This window comes from Sorex araneus, chromosome 2, assembly GCF_027595985.1.
Source record: "Sorex araneus isolate mSorAra2 chromosome 2, mSorAra2.pri, whole genome shotgun sequence".
Lineage (NCBI taxonomy): Eukaryota > Metazoa > Chordata > Mammalia > Eulipotyphla > Soricidae > Sorex > Sorex araneus.
In genome coordinates, this window is record NC_073303.1 from 148,946,799 (window position 1) to 148,961,080 (window position 14,282).

Consider the following 14,282-nt stretch of genomic DNA (forward strand, 5'->3'; position numbering starts at 1 on the left):
TTAATTATCAAATAAGTGGGATTTGTAGGTCATCACAATTCTAAAGTTTTGAAGAATGAGTTAAAAATCTTGAGGTTCTTCATTGATAAAAACAAATGACTCAAATGGTAATCTTTTATAATTAATTTTTAAATGAATGGTGTTGAGAGAGCTTTCAAAAATATGATTGTTAGAAAAATACTACATCTACATGGGGTAAGTTATTCTAAAATTACAAGCTAAAGGAAAATACTTACTGAACCAGGTTTCATCACGGAATGCCATATGTATAGAATGTGGTAAAAATTTAGCAAGTACAATATAGATTTAACAAAAACAGTATTAACTAACTTCTTAGGGGTTTAATCCAATAAAACAATTCTGTCAAGTTCCTTTAAAGTGTGTATTAGTTATATGTAAGTCAGAGAATCAAGTTTCTCATTTGTGAGCCTGTATTCACTAAACTATTCATCTGAAGAGGGGGGTGACAATTAACATTCATTATATTAAAAAATTGTATAGTCTCACAATAATCCAATTTCATAGATTCAGGTTATTAAAGACTGAAAAGTCATCATTTATAAGACTTAAGAGACTTGGAAGAAAAAGCAAATGAAAAACAAAGTTTTATGTAATCTTCACAATATTCCCAAACAACAAAGTATTAAAACTGGCACAACTTAAATGAAAGTACAAATTACCTAATAACTAATAAAATTCATACATTTTTATGCAAATAAGATTTTAAGTTTTAGGTAAGTCTTAATGAAATACTAATACTGAAAGTGTATACATCTGAGTCCTCAATATATAGATGACTGAACATTATCACCAGGCTTCTTCAAAAAGAAAAATGACTGACATTTCCTATTTCTGCTTGCTTGCAAAGTTCTTTACGTAAACACATACTGATGACTGTTAAGTCAGGTTTAATGATAATCAACCTTCAAAAATCTAGGATAAGCAAACTAAAACCAAACTATTTAAAAAATCTTAAGTTTTGTCCAGTGACATCTCAACATTTTATTACCCTAACATTCCTTTCTTCTCAATCAGTTTTAAAACTATTTTAGCCTCAATATAGTATCATTCCCTAAAGAGAGACTTGCTAATACATTTTGATTCTTAAAAGGGCATTTAAAATAGTAATGTGCATTAGGCCCCTAAGTCATGTTTTCTCATTTTTCTGTTTCAATATAATTAACAATGAGTTCCAAGCCAACTGCAGAGGTAAATGGATTATTCTGTTATCACCAATATATATTTATATTCTTACTAAATGTGTAGCAAACAAGTACATAACAAATGTAAGTAAGAAGTAGACTGAGTTCTTCCCATCTTCAAGTTCATGAGTTCAACCGAATAAAATAAATAGCCCACTGAGATTGAAGCTATATCATTAACCTACAACTAACAACTTAAAAAATGAAATATTTTAGACTTTATATGAATTGTTCAAATACACAAAATGTATATATTCTTTTATTTTTAAGATACATTTTTTATCTTTAAAGCATTGATAAAATGCAAACTGTAAAGCCTGATGATTAGTCTGGATTTGCATATGTAAATAGTTTGACTTTTAGGGATTGAAGAATTTATGTATAAAAAAATGCTTTTCTATTGTGAAAGAGGAATCAGCAATTAGAGAAAAGCATAAAAAGGCAACTAGAAAAAAAAAAGCATTTCCAGTAGTTGCGTAAGCTTGGATAAATAGTCACTGCTAAACTATGATTAAGAGAATATCCCAACATTAGTAACAACTGAAGTTTGGTAAGATTCAAAAATCAATCATCTATTGTCCAAAATTTTAGGTTTACCACTTGGGAAAAATGTCTAATAGAATTAATAACAATGTCCTTCAAATAGCTGCTAACTCTTCTGTTCTAGTAGAAATTTTAGTCTACTAAAAAGACTGTAAACGGGTTATTAGACCCATGCCTTTTATAAGTTTTTTTCTAAATCACAGGGATGGAAATAGCTCAGCAGTCCAGGCACATGCCTTGCAGATTCATCAGAACACAAGATCTAACCACAGCTCTACACAGCTCCTGAACATCGCCAGCCATAGCACTGGAGGCCTACTCCCTGGCACTGATGGACCCAGGCAATCCCTCAGCACTTGAGCTGCTTAGACCAATTGGCTGAGCATCACCAGGAGAGGTCCCCCAGACCTCAGCATGCCACCTCAGGTAAATGAAAAGCATACCTGAAATTTCATAATATAAATTTAGTATTTAGGTAAAAAAAAATAAAGAAAATAAAGGCATATATATATACAAATATATATATATGTATAACAAAATGGAAAAGACTAATCAATTACAATATATGAATCACGACCTTTTATCCTGATAAAAGCTTACTAGGTTTTTACCAGTCATTTGGGAATTATTCTTTTTCAGGTTAGTTGATAGAGAAGGAAGTTTTTTTAGGAATTAGGTAAATTCAACACAGTGTACTAGTAGTTTTCAGGACTCTGGAAAAAAAATAAAGCCTAACCCTTTTGTTTGTTTGTTTTAGGTCTAATTCTTGAAGAAAGTTATTTCACTCTTTTGCAATGGTATCTTTTTCTAAAGTACTTAGAAGATTTTTGGTATCCACTCAAATACGTATTTCCTCCCATAAAAGTTAGCAAATTTTCATTTAAAAAAATGTATAAAAAATAAATAAAATAAAATAAAAATTTAAAAAATTTAAAAAAGTATAGTGAATCTTATTAAGAAAATTATTAGTTTGCTTATCAAAGATAATAAAAATCTGACTCTGAATTATATATTTAGTTCTTTCCAATTTTTCTACTAAATTTATTCATACCACGCCCCCAAAAAAAGTTTATGAAGCAGCTATTAAGTGCTAAAAATTACCATAGATAGGAATAGTAATTAAAGCAGGCAAAAATTCTGTCCTTTTAAGACAGAGGATCTAGAGGGGGTAACAACATGCTGGAATACAAATATGTACCATTTCACACATCAATAAGTACTATGGAGAAAAACAAGATAGAAAAGGAGACGGAAGTAATAAGGGTGAGAAAAGAATTTTCCACTCTGAGCCAAAGAGATAGTACAGCAGGTAGGGCTTGCATGCAACCAACCAGAGCTCATCCCTGACAGCCCATCTGGACTCCCGAGTACTACCAGGAGTAATTCCAGATTGCAGAGCCAGGAGGAAGCCCAGAGCATCGCTAGGTGTGGCTCAAAAATAAAACAAAAAGAATGTTCCATTCAATATACAGACTATAATGGCATTTTTTTTTTTTTTTTTGCTTTTTGGGTCACACCCAGCAGTGCACAGGGGTCACTCCTGGTTCTGCACTCAGGAATTACTCCTGGCGGTGCTCAGGAAACCATATGGGATGCTGGGAATCGAGCCCGGGTCAGCCACATGAAAGGCAAACGCCTTATCCACTATGCTATCACTCCAGCCCCATTATGGCAAATATTAAAAGAAAAATTGATGATTATTTTAAACAGTGAACAGTAAAAGACTTAGGTAGGAATGTGCCCCTTGGGACCAAGAAGTAGAGAAGTGTTTGATTTCCAGCCACCTAATACCTCAAGTCTCAGCAGTCCTGAAGTTACCTGAAAACTGAAGGCCCAAGCAATGCTGTTTGGCCTTGAAGGCTCCCAGCAATGCTGGGGTAGTCTGCGTAATCCTAGGCACTGCAGGACCCAAACAGTATTGCATTCTCAGGTCCTTCCATTGAACTACAGGCGTGACTGACTGAGAATCACTGGCAGGAGGCTCTGGACCTTCTGAGCCTACCTTTGAAGCCCCTGCAACTGTCCTAGAATGTGCCTCCTGTATTCAATGAACTGAAAGGAAGTCAATGTGGCTTACAATCAAGTAAGCAAGGTGTATGATAAAGATCGGAGGATCACAGCAAGAACAGAGTCTATACATCACTCTAAGACTTAGTTTTCACTGTGGCTAAAATAAGAAGTCCGAGGAAAATTTGGAACAGAGAGATGACAAATGACATGTCCTCTAAAAAAGATCAGCTAGGCTTTGACTGCAGCAGAGAAATTAAATGGCTACTCAAAAAGTGAAATAATGATTGCTTGATGGTTAGGAACAAACTGACTAAAGAGAAGAACTAGTACTATGTTACGTATATAACTAAATGGGAAAGCTGATACTGATTTGTTCTTAAGATGGATAAGGAACACGTTTACCCTAAAATCAAGGATAAATATCAAGGATTATACCGTGAGCAAATATAAGGATGGTACAAGCAAAAAAAAAAAAAACTAATAACTAAAAAAATAGGTTTGGTAATAGGAGGCAGAAGAGATATTAGCACAGTTTTGAATGTTAAGTGTTGATGACTTTCATACCTCTACATATAGTGAAAAATTATAAAGGAGTCATACATACAAGTGAACAGGAGTACAGGGAAACAGAAGCAAGTGTCAAAAGACATAAATTTAGATTATCAATTGAATCCAACTATGTACAGATGCTCAAATTAAACACTGAATTTTAAAGAAGTATTAACACATTGAGTCTCAAGATTTACAGTAATATTGCACATCCAATTTTCTATAACAGAAACAAAAAAAGTCCTTTGTAACATCTGATATAAAATGCATCCTGTTTTTGATTATTTTTAAATTAAAAAATTGAGGGAAATGGACTATACAACACAAATATGTTATCTTATTCATATTTCTACTAAGTGTTACTGCTAGCAGGAAAGGCCAGCAGAGGATTATTCATAATTCTAAGGTTCTTGTGATATTTATGAAAAAATAAACCTCAGTCCATATCCTGTACCAAGCACTAAATACTGGGTATGCAGTAGTATATGAAGCAAACACAACACACATGTATATATAGATGCTAAGAGATGAGACTTCGACTATAAATTGTGTAAGTGCTATGGTAAATAATTAACAGAAGATTGTTCTTAAATTGATCATAAAATGCCTGAAAATGTTAATTTAAGGAAGCTTTCCTCTAAAACCTCTAGTTTTAGATTTGACCAGAGATAAAAACATTAACTATCTATTCCAAAATTTACAAACCTGCATTTCCCAAGGTTCTCTTCACTTTTCCTTTAATTTTCTGTGTTAGCTGTGAAGACTACTAAATTCTTGAGCATAATTTATATTATGCATACTCTACATTAAAGAAGTGCTCAAAATATTTATATAATTTACAAGATTATGGATATAATAAATTAGCAATTCTACCGCTAATTTATTATATCCATAAAAGCAGAAAGTGTTTATTTTATGAAAGCCCAACGTTTTACTAAGTCAAATTAACAGAAACAAACACAGTTAAAAAGACCATGAAAAATATAGGTCCCTAGTAAGAAGTACCTTAAATTTTAATCTCATTATCAACAGTATTTTAACTTCTCAATAACCCAATGTGTTTTAGTACAGTACTGAGTGACAAATAATGGCAGTAAATCAGGTCATCAAAGTTGTCCTCTCAATTATAAGGCACTTGAGTGATTGGAGCCACAAAAACAAAACCAACAGAATACTCCCAACATATTTTTTTTCTTAGTAGAGAAATGTAAACACTAAAGAGGTTTATTACTTACAAAGATAACATTTCTATTATTTAATTGGAAATTTAACTGCCTTAAAATGTACAGGCATTCTGATGTTTCTTTAATGGAAAGACACTTGTACATGCATTTCAGATACAATTAATCATATCTCCAGATTATCTGGAAAACCTCACACTGAAGAACTTTCTTTAAGTATAAATCAGCACATGAATCATAATGTTATTGTTATTACTGTAATTAAAAGAACAATTTAAGTAACTAACTTTGTCAATAAATAGTAACTTACTTGAAATGTAAATAATCTTTTGATCACTTCTCTGACCAAGGGAATTGGTCACTTGACAGACATAAACGCCAGAGTAATTGAAAGTCAGCGGGAGGACAAAGTGAAGAGTATTGTCTGAAGCCAATAAACCTTCAGGCCACTGTCCATCCAACCTAGATTTTAAGAAGCATGAAGTTATTCGAAAAATGCTGAGACTATGCCAAGAGGTATTTAAATAAGTATTCCATTTAGAAACTAGTGAAATAATGAATACAATACACACTGCACTTACACACACAATGGAACCCACTACTCGAGTCAAAAAATGATAGTTTATAAATTCACAACATGGAAACCTAGAGGGCAACATACTTAGTGAAGTTACTCAAAGAAAGACAAAGTTAAATGCCATTGTGAGTTCGCTCTTATACGCTACATAAACAAATGAATTAAAGAAAACAAATATTTATTGTAAGACCACATTAGTGAATACCTGAAAAGGAGGAAGAAGCACAATATGGCAAAAAGTGGTAAATGAGTGGTGAAAGATAAAACTGAACTTTTAATGATAAATATTAAAAATGTTCATAATGATAAATATTTCTCACCTCTACTAGAATTTTAAAATAATTTTAAATTAATACAAGATAAACAATTCCTGCAAGTTTACCAGTCACCCCAACAAATTACAATAGGAAACATGAGAGAAACTATGATTCAAAAAAAAATTTAGTACCAAAGATACTAATGCAATTCTTAGTCAGTTATGAATCATAAAAGATGTATCAACACTTTTCTTAATAAAATGCCATGTCACACACAGGATAATGTTTTAGTAGCCTCTATAGTATATTTTAAAAGTATGATTTAATAATGAGCAAACTATACACTGTGCCCTACCTAAGCAAGTTTCCGAAGCACCAAGATAGACCTTCTCATGTAATCAGGTGGGTATTTGTGACAAAAGCCAAAGGACCATTTATTACAAATAATTCCTTTCAAGTGCTGCCTACATCGATTTAGCAATGATATCCTGCCCTGAATATATGTTATTGTAAAAGATAATAGGAATAAATTCCAACTCTTAAGAAGTCTAAGGTCATTCACAGCAATGAATCTTACTGTTTTAAATCAATTTTCCAGTGTTAAGAGTAACAAAAAAGGAACAGATCAAGAGATCTTTAATTTCAAACTACTTCCAAAGCCTACTATCTGTACAGAATTCAGAGAAATGAAGACTCAATAAGCTGACCATCAGGGGAAAAAAAGGACTCTCTTGTACCTGAAACTTCCATAGCAGAAACTTATTTATCCCAGTTACTATAGTGGAAAACTACTAATGAGTAATTCCCAGGAGACAAAGAGAATTTCCCTTAAGCATTTTACTTTAATGCATCACTATTAAATCAATGGACAATCCAAAAATTTTTTAGTATCTACAAAATGAAAAGGGAAAAAAAAACCTTGGAGCAAAACAAAAAAACGGTACACAGGAAACAAACAAAAAAACTGCAGAAGATATAACTAGTATCGCTACAAACTACAAAAAAAACAAAACCTTTACAAAATACCAAGTTGCTATGAAAATGAAAAAAAATGCTCTTGGAAAATGAAAATATATCCAAAAAGTTTTTATTTGATACATCAGTCAGCGGAAATATATCCTTGTAAAAAATGACCGAAACCATTAGACATTTAGTATATAAATAAACTGACTTTGAGTTAAGGACAAACAGGAAAACCAGAAGTGAGGATATCCTCTACATAAGAAAATTATCCTAAGTTGAGATACAAGTCTCTGGATTGAAAGGGGATCCCCTCAAATACTGAACAAAGTGAATGAAAATCTTTATTTAGCAGTTTGAAATTTCAAAGATCAAAAGAAAAAGTATTCAGAGTAAAGCAGGAACAATTATGAGTGTCAGAGAAAACAAATTGCCCCCCAAAGTTGACAAAAAAAATCCAGGATAACAGTCCTTGGTAAATAATGTTTAGGGAGGAAAACAGTAATGAGAGCTTAACTGGGTTCACTGGAACTATCAAGGGGAAGACAATCTACATGGTTATGTGTGAAGATGGAGATGTAAAATTAAGTCTTCAACTACCAAAACAAGGTGTTGAAATATAGTTCATGAAGCAACAGCAGTTTAAAGACTATGGTGATAGTACCAGAAAAAAATGCTGCAATTTCTAAAGAAGTCATTGAGAAGTATAATTAAAAATGTATTATACAATGATAACTGTTTCAAATAAACATTCAGGAACAATTCATTTTAAAAGTGTCTTTTAAGTGTACATAAAACATTATTACCTGCTCCACACGGATTTGAAGGGTGGTGGATTTGCATCAGCATTACACTTGAGATTAACACCTTTCCTTCCTACAAACCAATTTCCATCATAGCCTGTTACTGAAACTTCAGGAGCATCTAAAAATAAATGAATGACAGGACAGATTATCTTCCATCTTCCGTTAACAACGGAGCAAGATATAATTATATTACTTTGAACCAGAAGAAATCATTTTACCTTCCTTTAACATATATAACTGTAAAAAAAGAAAATATTCAAAAATATTAGTTGACCAAAATAGTAAGTGAGTGATGGGCAATGAGAATCAAAAGACTAGGCTAAGTATGAAAAGTTGTAGTTAACATGCTTACTTGAATGGAAGAATACCACTTAGCTATAATCACTAAAAGCAATATAAAACATAGAATATAATACATTATGTACCGGACAGCATTTAATTTGATCAGACATGTCACTTAACTAAGTTGTATATAAAAAAATCTTACATATTTAATCTGAAATAAGATGTTACCTTCTACCTATTAGAATGGCTAGTATTAAAAAGATAGAAACTAAAATTGGCAAAGATTTTTTTTTTTTTTTGCGTCACACCCGGCGATGCACAGGGGTTACTCCTGGTTCTACACTCAGGAATTACTTCCTGGCGGTGCTCAGGGGACCATATGGGATGCTGGGATTCGAACCCGGGTCGGCCGCGTGCAAGGCAAACGCCCTACCCGCTGTGCTATCGCTCCAGCCCCAAAATTGGCACCGGTTTTAAAAAGAGAATTTTGTGTTCCTTTTGATAATAATGTAAGCTGGTGCAGTCACTACAAAAAACAATGGAGATTCAAAGAAAAATCAATGACTTTGTGTTCTAGCAATTTCTTTTAGAATTGGGTATTTGTATAAAGAAATTAAAAACACTAATTCAAGTAAGTGCATATACCTATATATTACTGCAATATCAACAATAATAGCCAAGTTGGAGAAGCAACCTATATGTCTAATAAATGTATGAAATATAAACTATTATGTATAATGAGATACAGTTAATCACAAACATAAATACTGCACAGTTTCTCATTACATATGGAAGCAATAAATATAAACAAACAAAAAACCAAATTTCAGTATCACAGAGAAAAAAATGGGGGCTGGCCAAGTAGAAAGTAGGGTCAGGGGCAAAATGGGTTAAGGTCAAAACTTTCTTATGGTAACAGAATGTATAGATGATAAATCAATAATATTATATTGCATATTTGAAGGTTTCTAAGTCAGATTTTAAAACCTGTCATCACAATAAAAAATGTTCTAACTGTAGAAGGATGGGTATCACTAGAATTTATGGTGGTGACATCTCAATATGTAGAAATGTTCAACCATGCTGTGTAAGTGAAATCAGTATAACATGTTGATAATGCTTTAAGTAAAAACTTGAAAACAAACTTTCAAGAAATATCTGTGGGGCTGGAGCAACAGCACAGCGGCCTTGCACATAGCCTTGCACATGGCTAACCCAGGTTTGATTAGCAGTATCCTATATGGTCCCCTGAGCACCACCAGGAGTGATTCCTGAGTGCAGAGCCAGGAGTAACCCCTGTGCATTGCCAGGTGTGACCCAAAAATCAAAAAAGCAAAAAAAAAAAAAAAAAAAAGAAGTATCTGTATGCTCATAGTAGCATCACTCATAATAGTTAAAATATGAAACAACCAAATGCACAAAGATGAATAAGAGATAAACTGTGATGCTGGGTTACAATGGGGTACGATTCATCTGGAAAAAAAGTAGTCTAGATCACATAGCAATGAGGATAAACTTAAGGACCTCACTGACCTAAGTGAACCAGTGACAAAATGGCAAAAATTGTATAAATCCCTTAAGAGGAACCTAGTATAGTCCACATACATAATAGAAGGCAAGGAGGTGAGGGACAGGAAAATACTTAATAGGTATAAAGTTTTCAGTTTTACAAGATGAAAAGATGGATGAATAGCTGCACAAGAATGTTAAGATATCACTAAATTTTATACTTAAAATTGGTTAGGATGGCAAATTATAGGTATAGCATTAAAAATAAATTATAAGAAAATATTCCTTAAAATGCCTCAATTACAAAGATGATAATTAAATTATAATATTCTAAACACATTTAGAGATAATACAAACTTAAAACTTTTTTATTGAAGAGTCATGATTTACAGTTACTGACAGTTTGCATTTTAGGCACACAATAATTCAACACCAATCCCTCCACCAGTGTTCCCAGATCCCCTTATCTCCAAAACCCCCAATGCCACCCCCACCTATCAACTTGACAGGCACACTTTCACGGTTGTTGCCCCTGAGATCTCATGCCTTCAATTCTGCTGAGTCTGTATTTGGGGTATTTGGCTACACCCCTCACTCATGTCACTGGTGTAACTGAAGCTCTGATGACTGTTAACCCATTACTTCTTGTTCTTTTCTTCCTCCTTTTTATTAATTTATAAAAAGAAAATTTCTTTTCTTTCCTTCTCTTTCTCCTCTCTAAACACTGGGATCAAGGATGATCTAAGCATCCCCCTTTCACTACAATACATTTCCTCATCCAGTACTTGATATTCCACAGATAAGTGAGTTCAACCTGTCTCTCCTGACTTACTTCACTCAACATATCTTCCAGATCCAACTGTGCTGCAGCATATTGCACTAAGACTATAATTATAGATAAAAATAAATTGAGAACTCAACTATCTCAAACTATATTTTAACTATTTCAACTCTTATCCATTCAATGGATCTGTAAGTGTTTTAACTTATGTACAGTATAATTAAAGACAACCAAAAAAATAAACGTTTTTTTTTTTGGCTTTTCGGGTCACACCCAGCAATGCTCAAGGCTTACTCCTGGCTCTGCACTCAGAAATTACTCCTGACAGTGCTCAGGGGACCAAATGGGATGCCAGCAATTGAACCTGAGATTGGTCAGATGCAAGGCAAATGCCCTATCAGTTGTGTTATTGTTCTGGCCCTACAAAGACAAAAATTTACAATCAGTTAAATGTGTAACTAAATTAATTTTATATTTGAATAGCAAAGGTTACATTTAAAGTTTTTCACTACACTAACAAAAAAACCCAAGTACAAGAGCCTAATTTAAACTGAGGATGGGTAATAAAAGGCTTCTCTAAGGAAAAGTTCTTTACACATGGTACAGAGGGTATCTCCATCTTTTCATAGTTACTTAGTAAACTAGAAAAGTCAAACACTGCAAGATGAGAAGTTAGAGAGCAGCTCAGTCTCCAGTTCTGCTAGGAAACAAAGATCTATTGTCAAAGCAAGGTTTACAAACAGGTGGAAATTTAAATTTAATTTTTAAAAATTACCTTGATGATTAAAAAAAATCGAATCCCTCCTTTAATATAACAAAATTAACCATTCCTGGTTTTTTTTTTTTTTGGGGGGGGAGCGATTTGGAGGGCGTTGGAGAGTAGACACCACTGATACTAAGGGTTTACTCTCCTAGCTCTATGTTCAGGGACCACTTCTGTCAGTCTTAGGGAGAGACCATATTTGGTGACAGGGACTGAAATCAGGTCAGCTGCCTGCAAGACAAGCACCTCAACCCCTGTATTATCTCCCCAGACCCCAAAATAAACATTTCTGCGATTTCAAACAAAAAAGTGACTGAGAGAATGTATTTTAACCTTTTCTTAAAGGAAGAGGAGATAGGTTATTAAACATACACCCCAGAGAATGATGTGCAATTTTGAGACACAGTTTTTGATGTAGGAGTTTGCTTCAATTCTGTTCACGTTTTCTTTTCTCTTCTTGGGTGTTTGAGCCACACCCGGCTGTGCTCAGTCCTTACTGCTGGGTTTTGGCTCAGGAATCACTACTACTGGAACCATATATGGTGCTATGTGTTGAACATAGGACAGAGGCACTTAAGGCAAGTACCTTACCTGCTGTACTATCTCTATGACCCCTTTGCCATGTTCTTTTAAATCCCAATTTACAAAGAAAACTGTATAAGTGAAATCCAATCATGAACAACTTTGTAACTATACATCTTCCAGTTATTCTATTAAAAGTAATTTTAAAGAAAATAAAAAGAAAATCCTATACATACTCTAAGAAAATGTCAAAAGCAAATCTAAGCCATAATGATGAATCATATATGAGGTATTTTGATATATTTAGGATTATATTTAAAAGAACCAATACATAATACAAACTGAAAAAAATCCGGCCTTTAACAGCCACAGAGAAGAAAAAATATGAGAAGAATAGTACTAATACTTACAATGGGCTCTGAATTTTACAAAAAAAGAGGGGAGGGGGAGCTAAGAGTCTGTGAAAGCAAAGTAGCAAATGAAAAAATGAAAATTTTAATTGGATTCTCCAGGGAAGTGAGGTGAAAAGAAGATATTTGCACTCAGGAACACAATGATAATGATATTAAAGTAACCAGAGTGTCTCAAGTTTAATCCTATAAATGGTGAAAAAGGCCCTCAGAACTAGCTTTAGAAACCATTACATCAAGTGTAATGAATACGGGTAATTTAAAATTTCACGCATATCAAAAGAGCCAGTAACAATAAAATTTAGAAAATTAGATTTATGATCTACGTATGAGTGGAAATGAAAATAAAACCTAAACATTTCCCTAATTTTATCTTTAATATGCTTAGTTTTCATTAGCAGTACTATAATTTATCTGCATCATTACCTTTCTTATGTCTCAATTTTAAAATGTCATGCAAAAAGAATTCATCAAAAACAAAAAACTTAACAGAAAATAAAGCAGCATATACATATGCACATGTGAGACAAAAGCACACATGAGATTATTCTTAAAAGAAGGGTCAGTTTACAATTTTATTTAAAATAGATGTAATCCTTGGGGCTGGAGCGATAGCACATAGGGTAAGGTAGGGCAGGGCCTTTTTGCCTTGCACACGACTGACCCAAGTTAGATTCCCAGCATCCCATATGGCCCCCCTAGCACCTCCAGGAGTAATTCCTGAGTGCATGAACCAGGAGCTACCCCTGTGCATCGCCAGGTGTGACCCAAAAAGGAAAAATAAATACAGAAAAAATAAAATAAAATAGATGTAATCCATTTAAGGCAGATTTATATATATATATATATGTGTATATATATATAAATTTTGCAATGTGATCAGTAAAATAGAGTAGAAATAACATTGAAAAAAGTATTTTCAAAATAATAAAAATATGCCTAAAGAAACAAAAGTCTTATGCCAGAAATATCCTTAAACTAAAAAATTAAAAAATGGCCAAATTACCCTGACTAGGAAGTAAATTTCTGATTTTAAGTATCATGCATTTTGAGGTAAAATTTTCCAAAATTAAATGAAGTTCTGATACTATTTTCATTTTTTTTGTTTTTGTTTTTTGGGTCACACCCAGCGATGCACATGGGTTACTCCTAGCTCAGGCACTCAGGAATTACTCCTGGTGGTGCTCAGGGGACCATATGGGATACTGGGAATCGAACCAGGGTGGGCCACGTGCAAGGCCCTACCCACTGTGTTATAGATCCAGCCCCCCAATACTATTTTCAAAGCCCCAAAATAATAAAGCTAAACAGCTTTGAGTCAAAGAGCAACTTTAAATGAATTTTTATGACTTTAAAATCAGAAACAAAATTGTCAATTAAGGAGAGCTGGCTTTAAAATATCCATGGAGTATTCAAATTAGAAAAAGTGATAAAGAAATACAGCAAAAGAATAAAATTAAAACACATAACAAGCTGTAAAGTAAATATTGCCATTTACTTACACTGTATATCTAGTATGAAAGAATATCTGATGTCCTTTTCCAAAGCTGGATGTTTCACAACACAAGTAATTCGTCTTCCTCTAGCAAATCTAGTTGGAAACAACTTGTATCGACTAACAATAGTTGCTGTTTCATTTGGAAAAGAAGTTGTAGTAGATTCCATTTCACCAAGATCGCCTTCCCAGTCAATACTTGCAACTGGTTTTCCAGTGGCTGCTATACAAACAGCTGCTACTGTCTCATTTCCTCCGTCAATTAAAGAATCTGATCCTTTTATTAGGGTCACAGTGGGTTCAACTGTTAGGGTGGTTCAAAGATTTATACTTCATTAGTTAAATTTCATGTAACAGTATGTTTACATTCTTCCAAACTGTACCAAGCCATATTTTACCAATTTAGGAAAGTATATAAGATCTACAGATAAT

General features: G+C 33.4%; 1 protein-coding gene across 3 annotated transcripts in view; it reads right to left on the bottom strand.

Annotated features, from left to right (window-relative positions):
• NECTIN3 (nectin cell adhesion molecule 3) overlaps window positions 1-14,282 on the bottom strand; it is a 103,465-nt gene that overhangs the window by 58,972 nt on the left and 30,211 nt on the right. For all 3 annotated transcript variants that reach the window (XM_055126724.1, XM_055126725.1, XM_055126723.1), the window contains exons 3-5: window positions 13,858-14,154; window positions 8,086-8,203; window positions 5,796-5,947 (exon numbers count right to left, since the gene is read on the bottom strand). In XM_055126724.1, coding sequence (XP_054982699.1) covers window positions 5,796-5,947; window positions 8,086-8,203; window positions 13,858-14,154 — 567 coding nt within the window. The remainder of the gene's footprint in view (window positions 1-5,795; window positions 5,948-8,085; window positions 8,204-13,857; window positions 14,155-14,282) is intronic.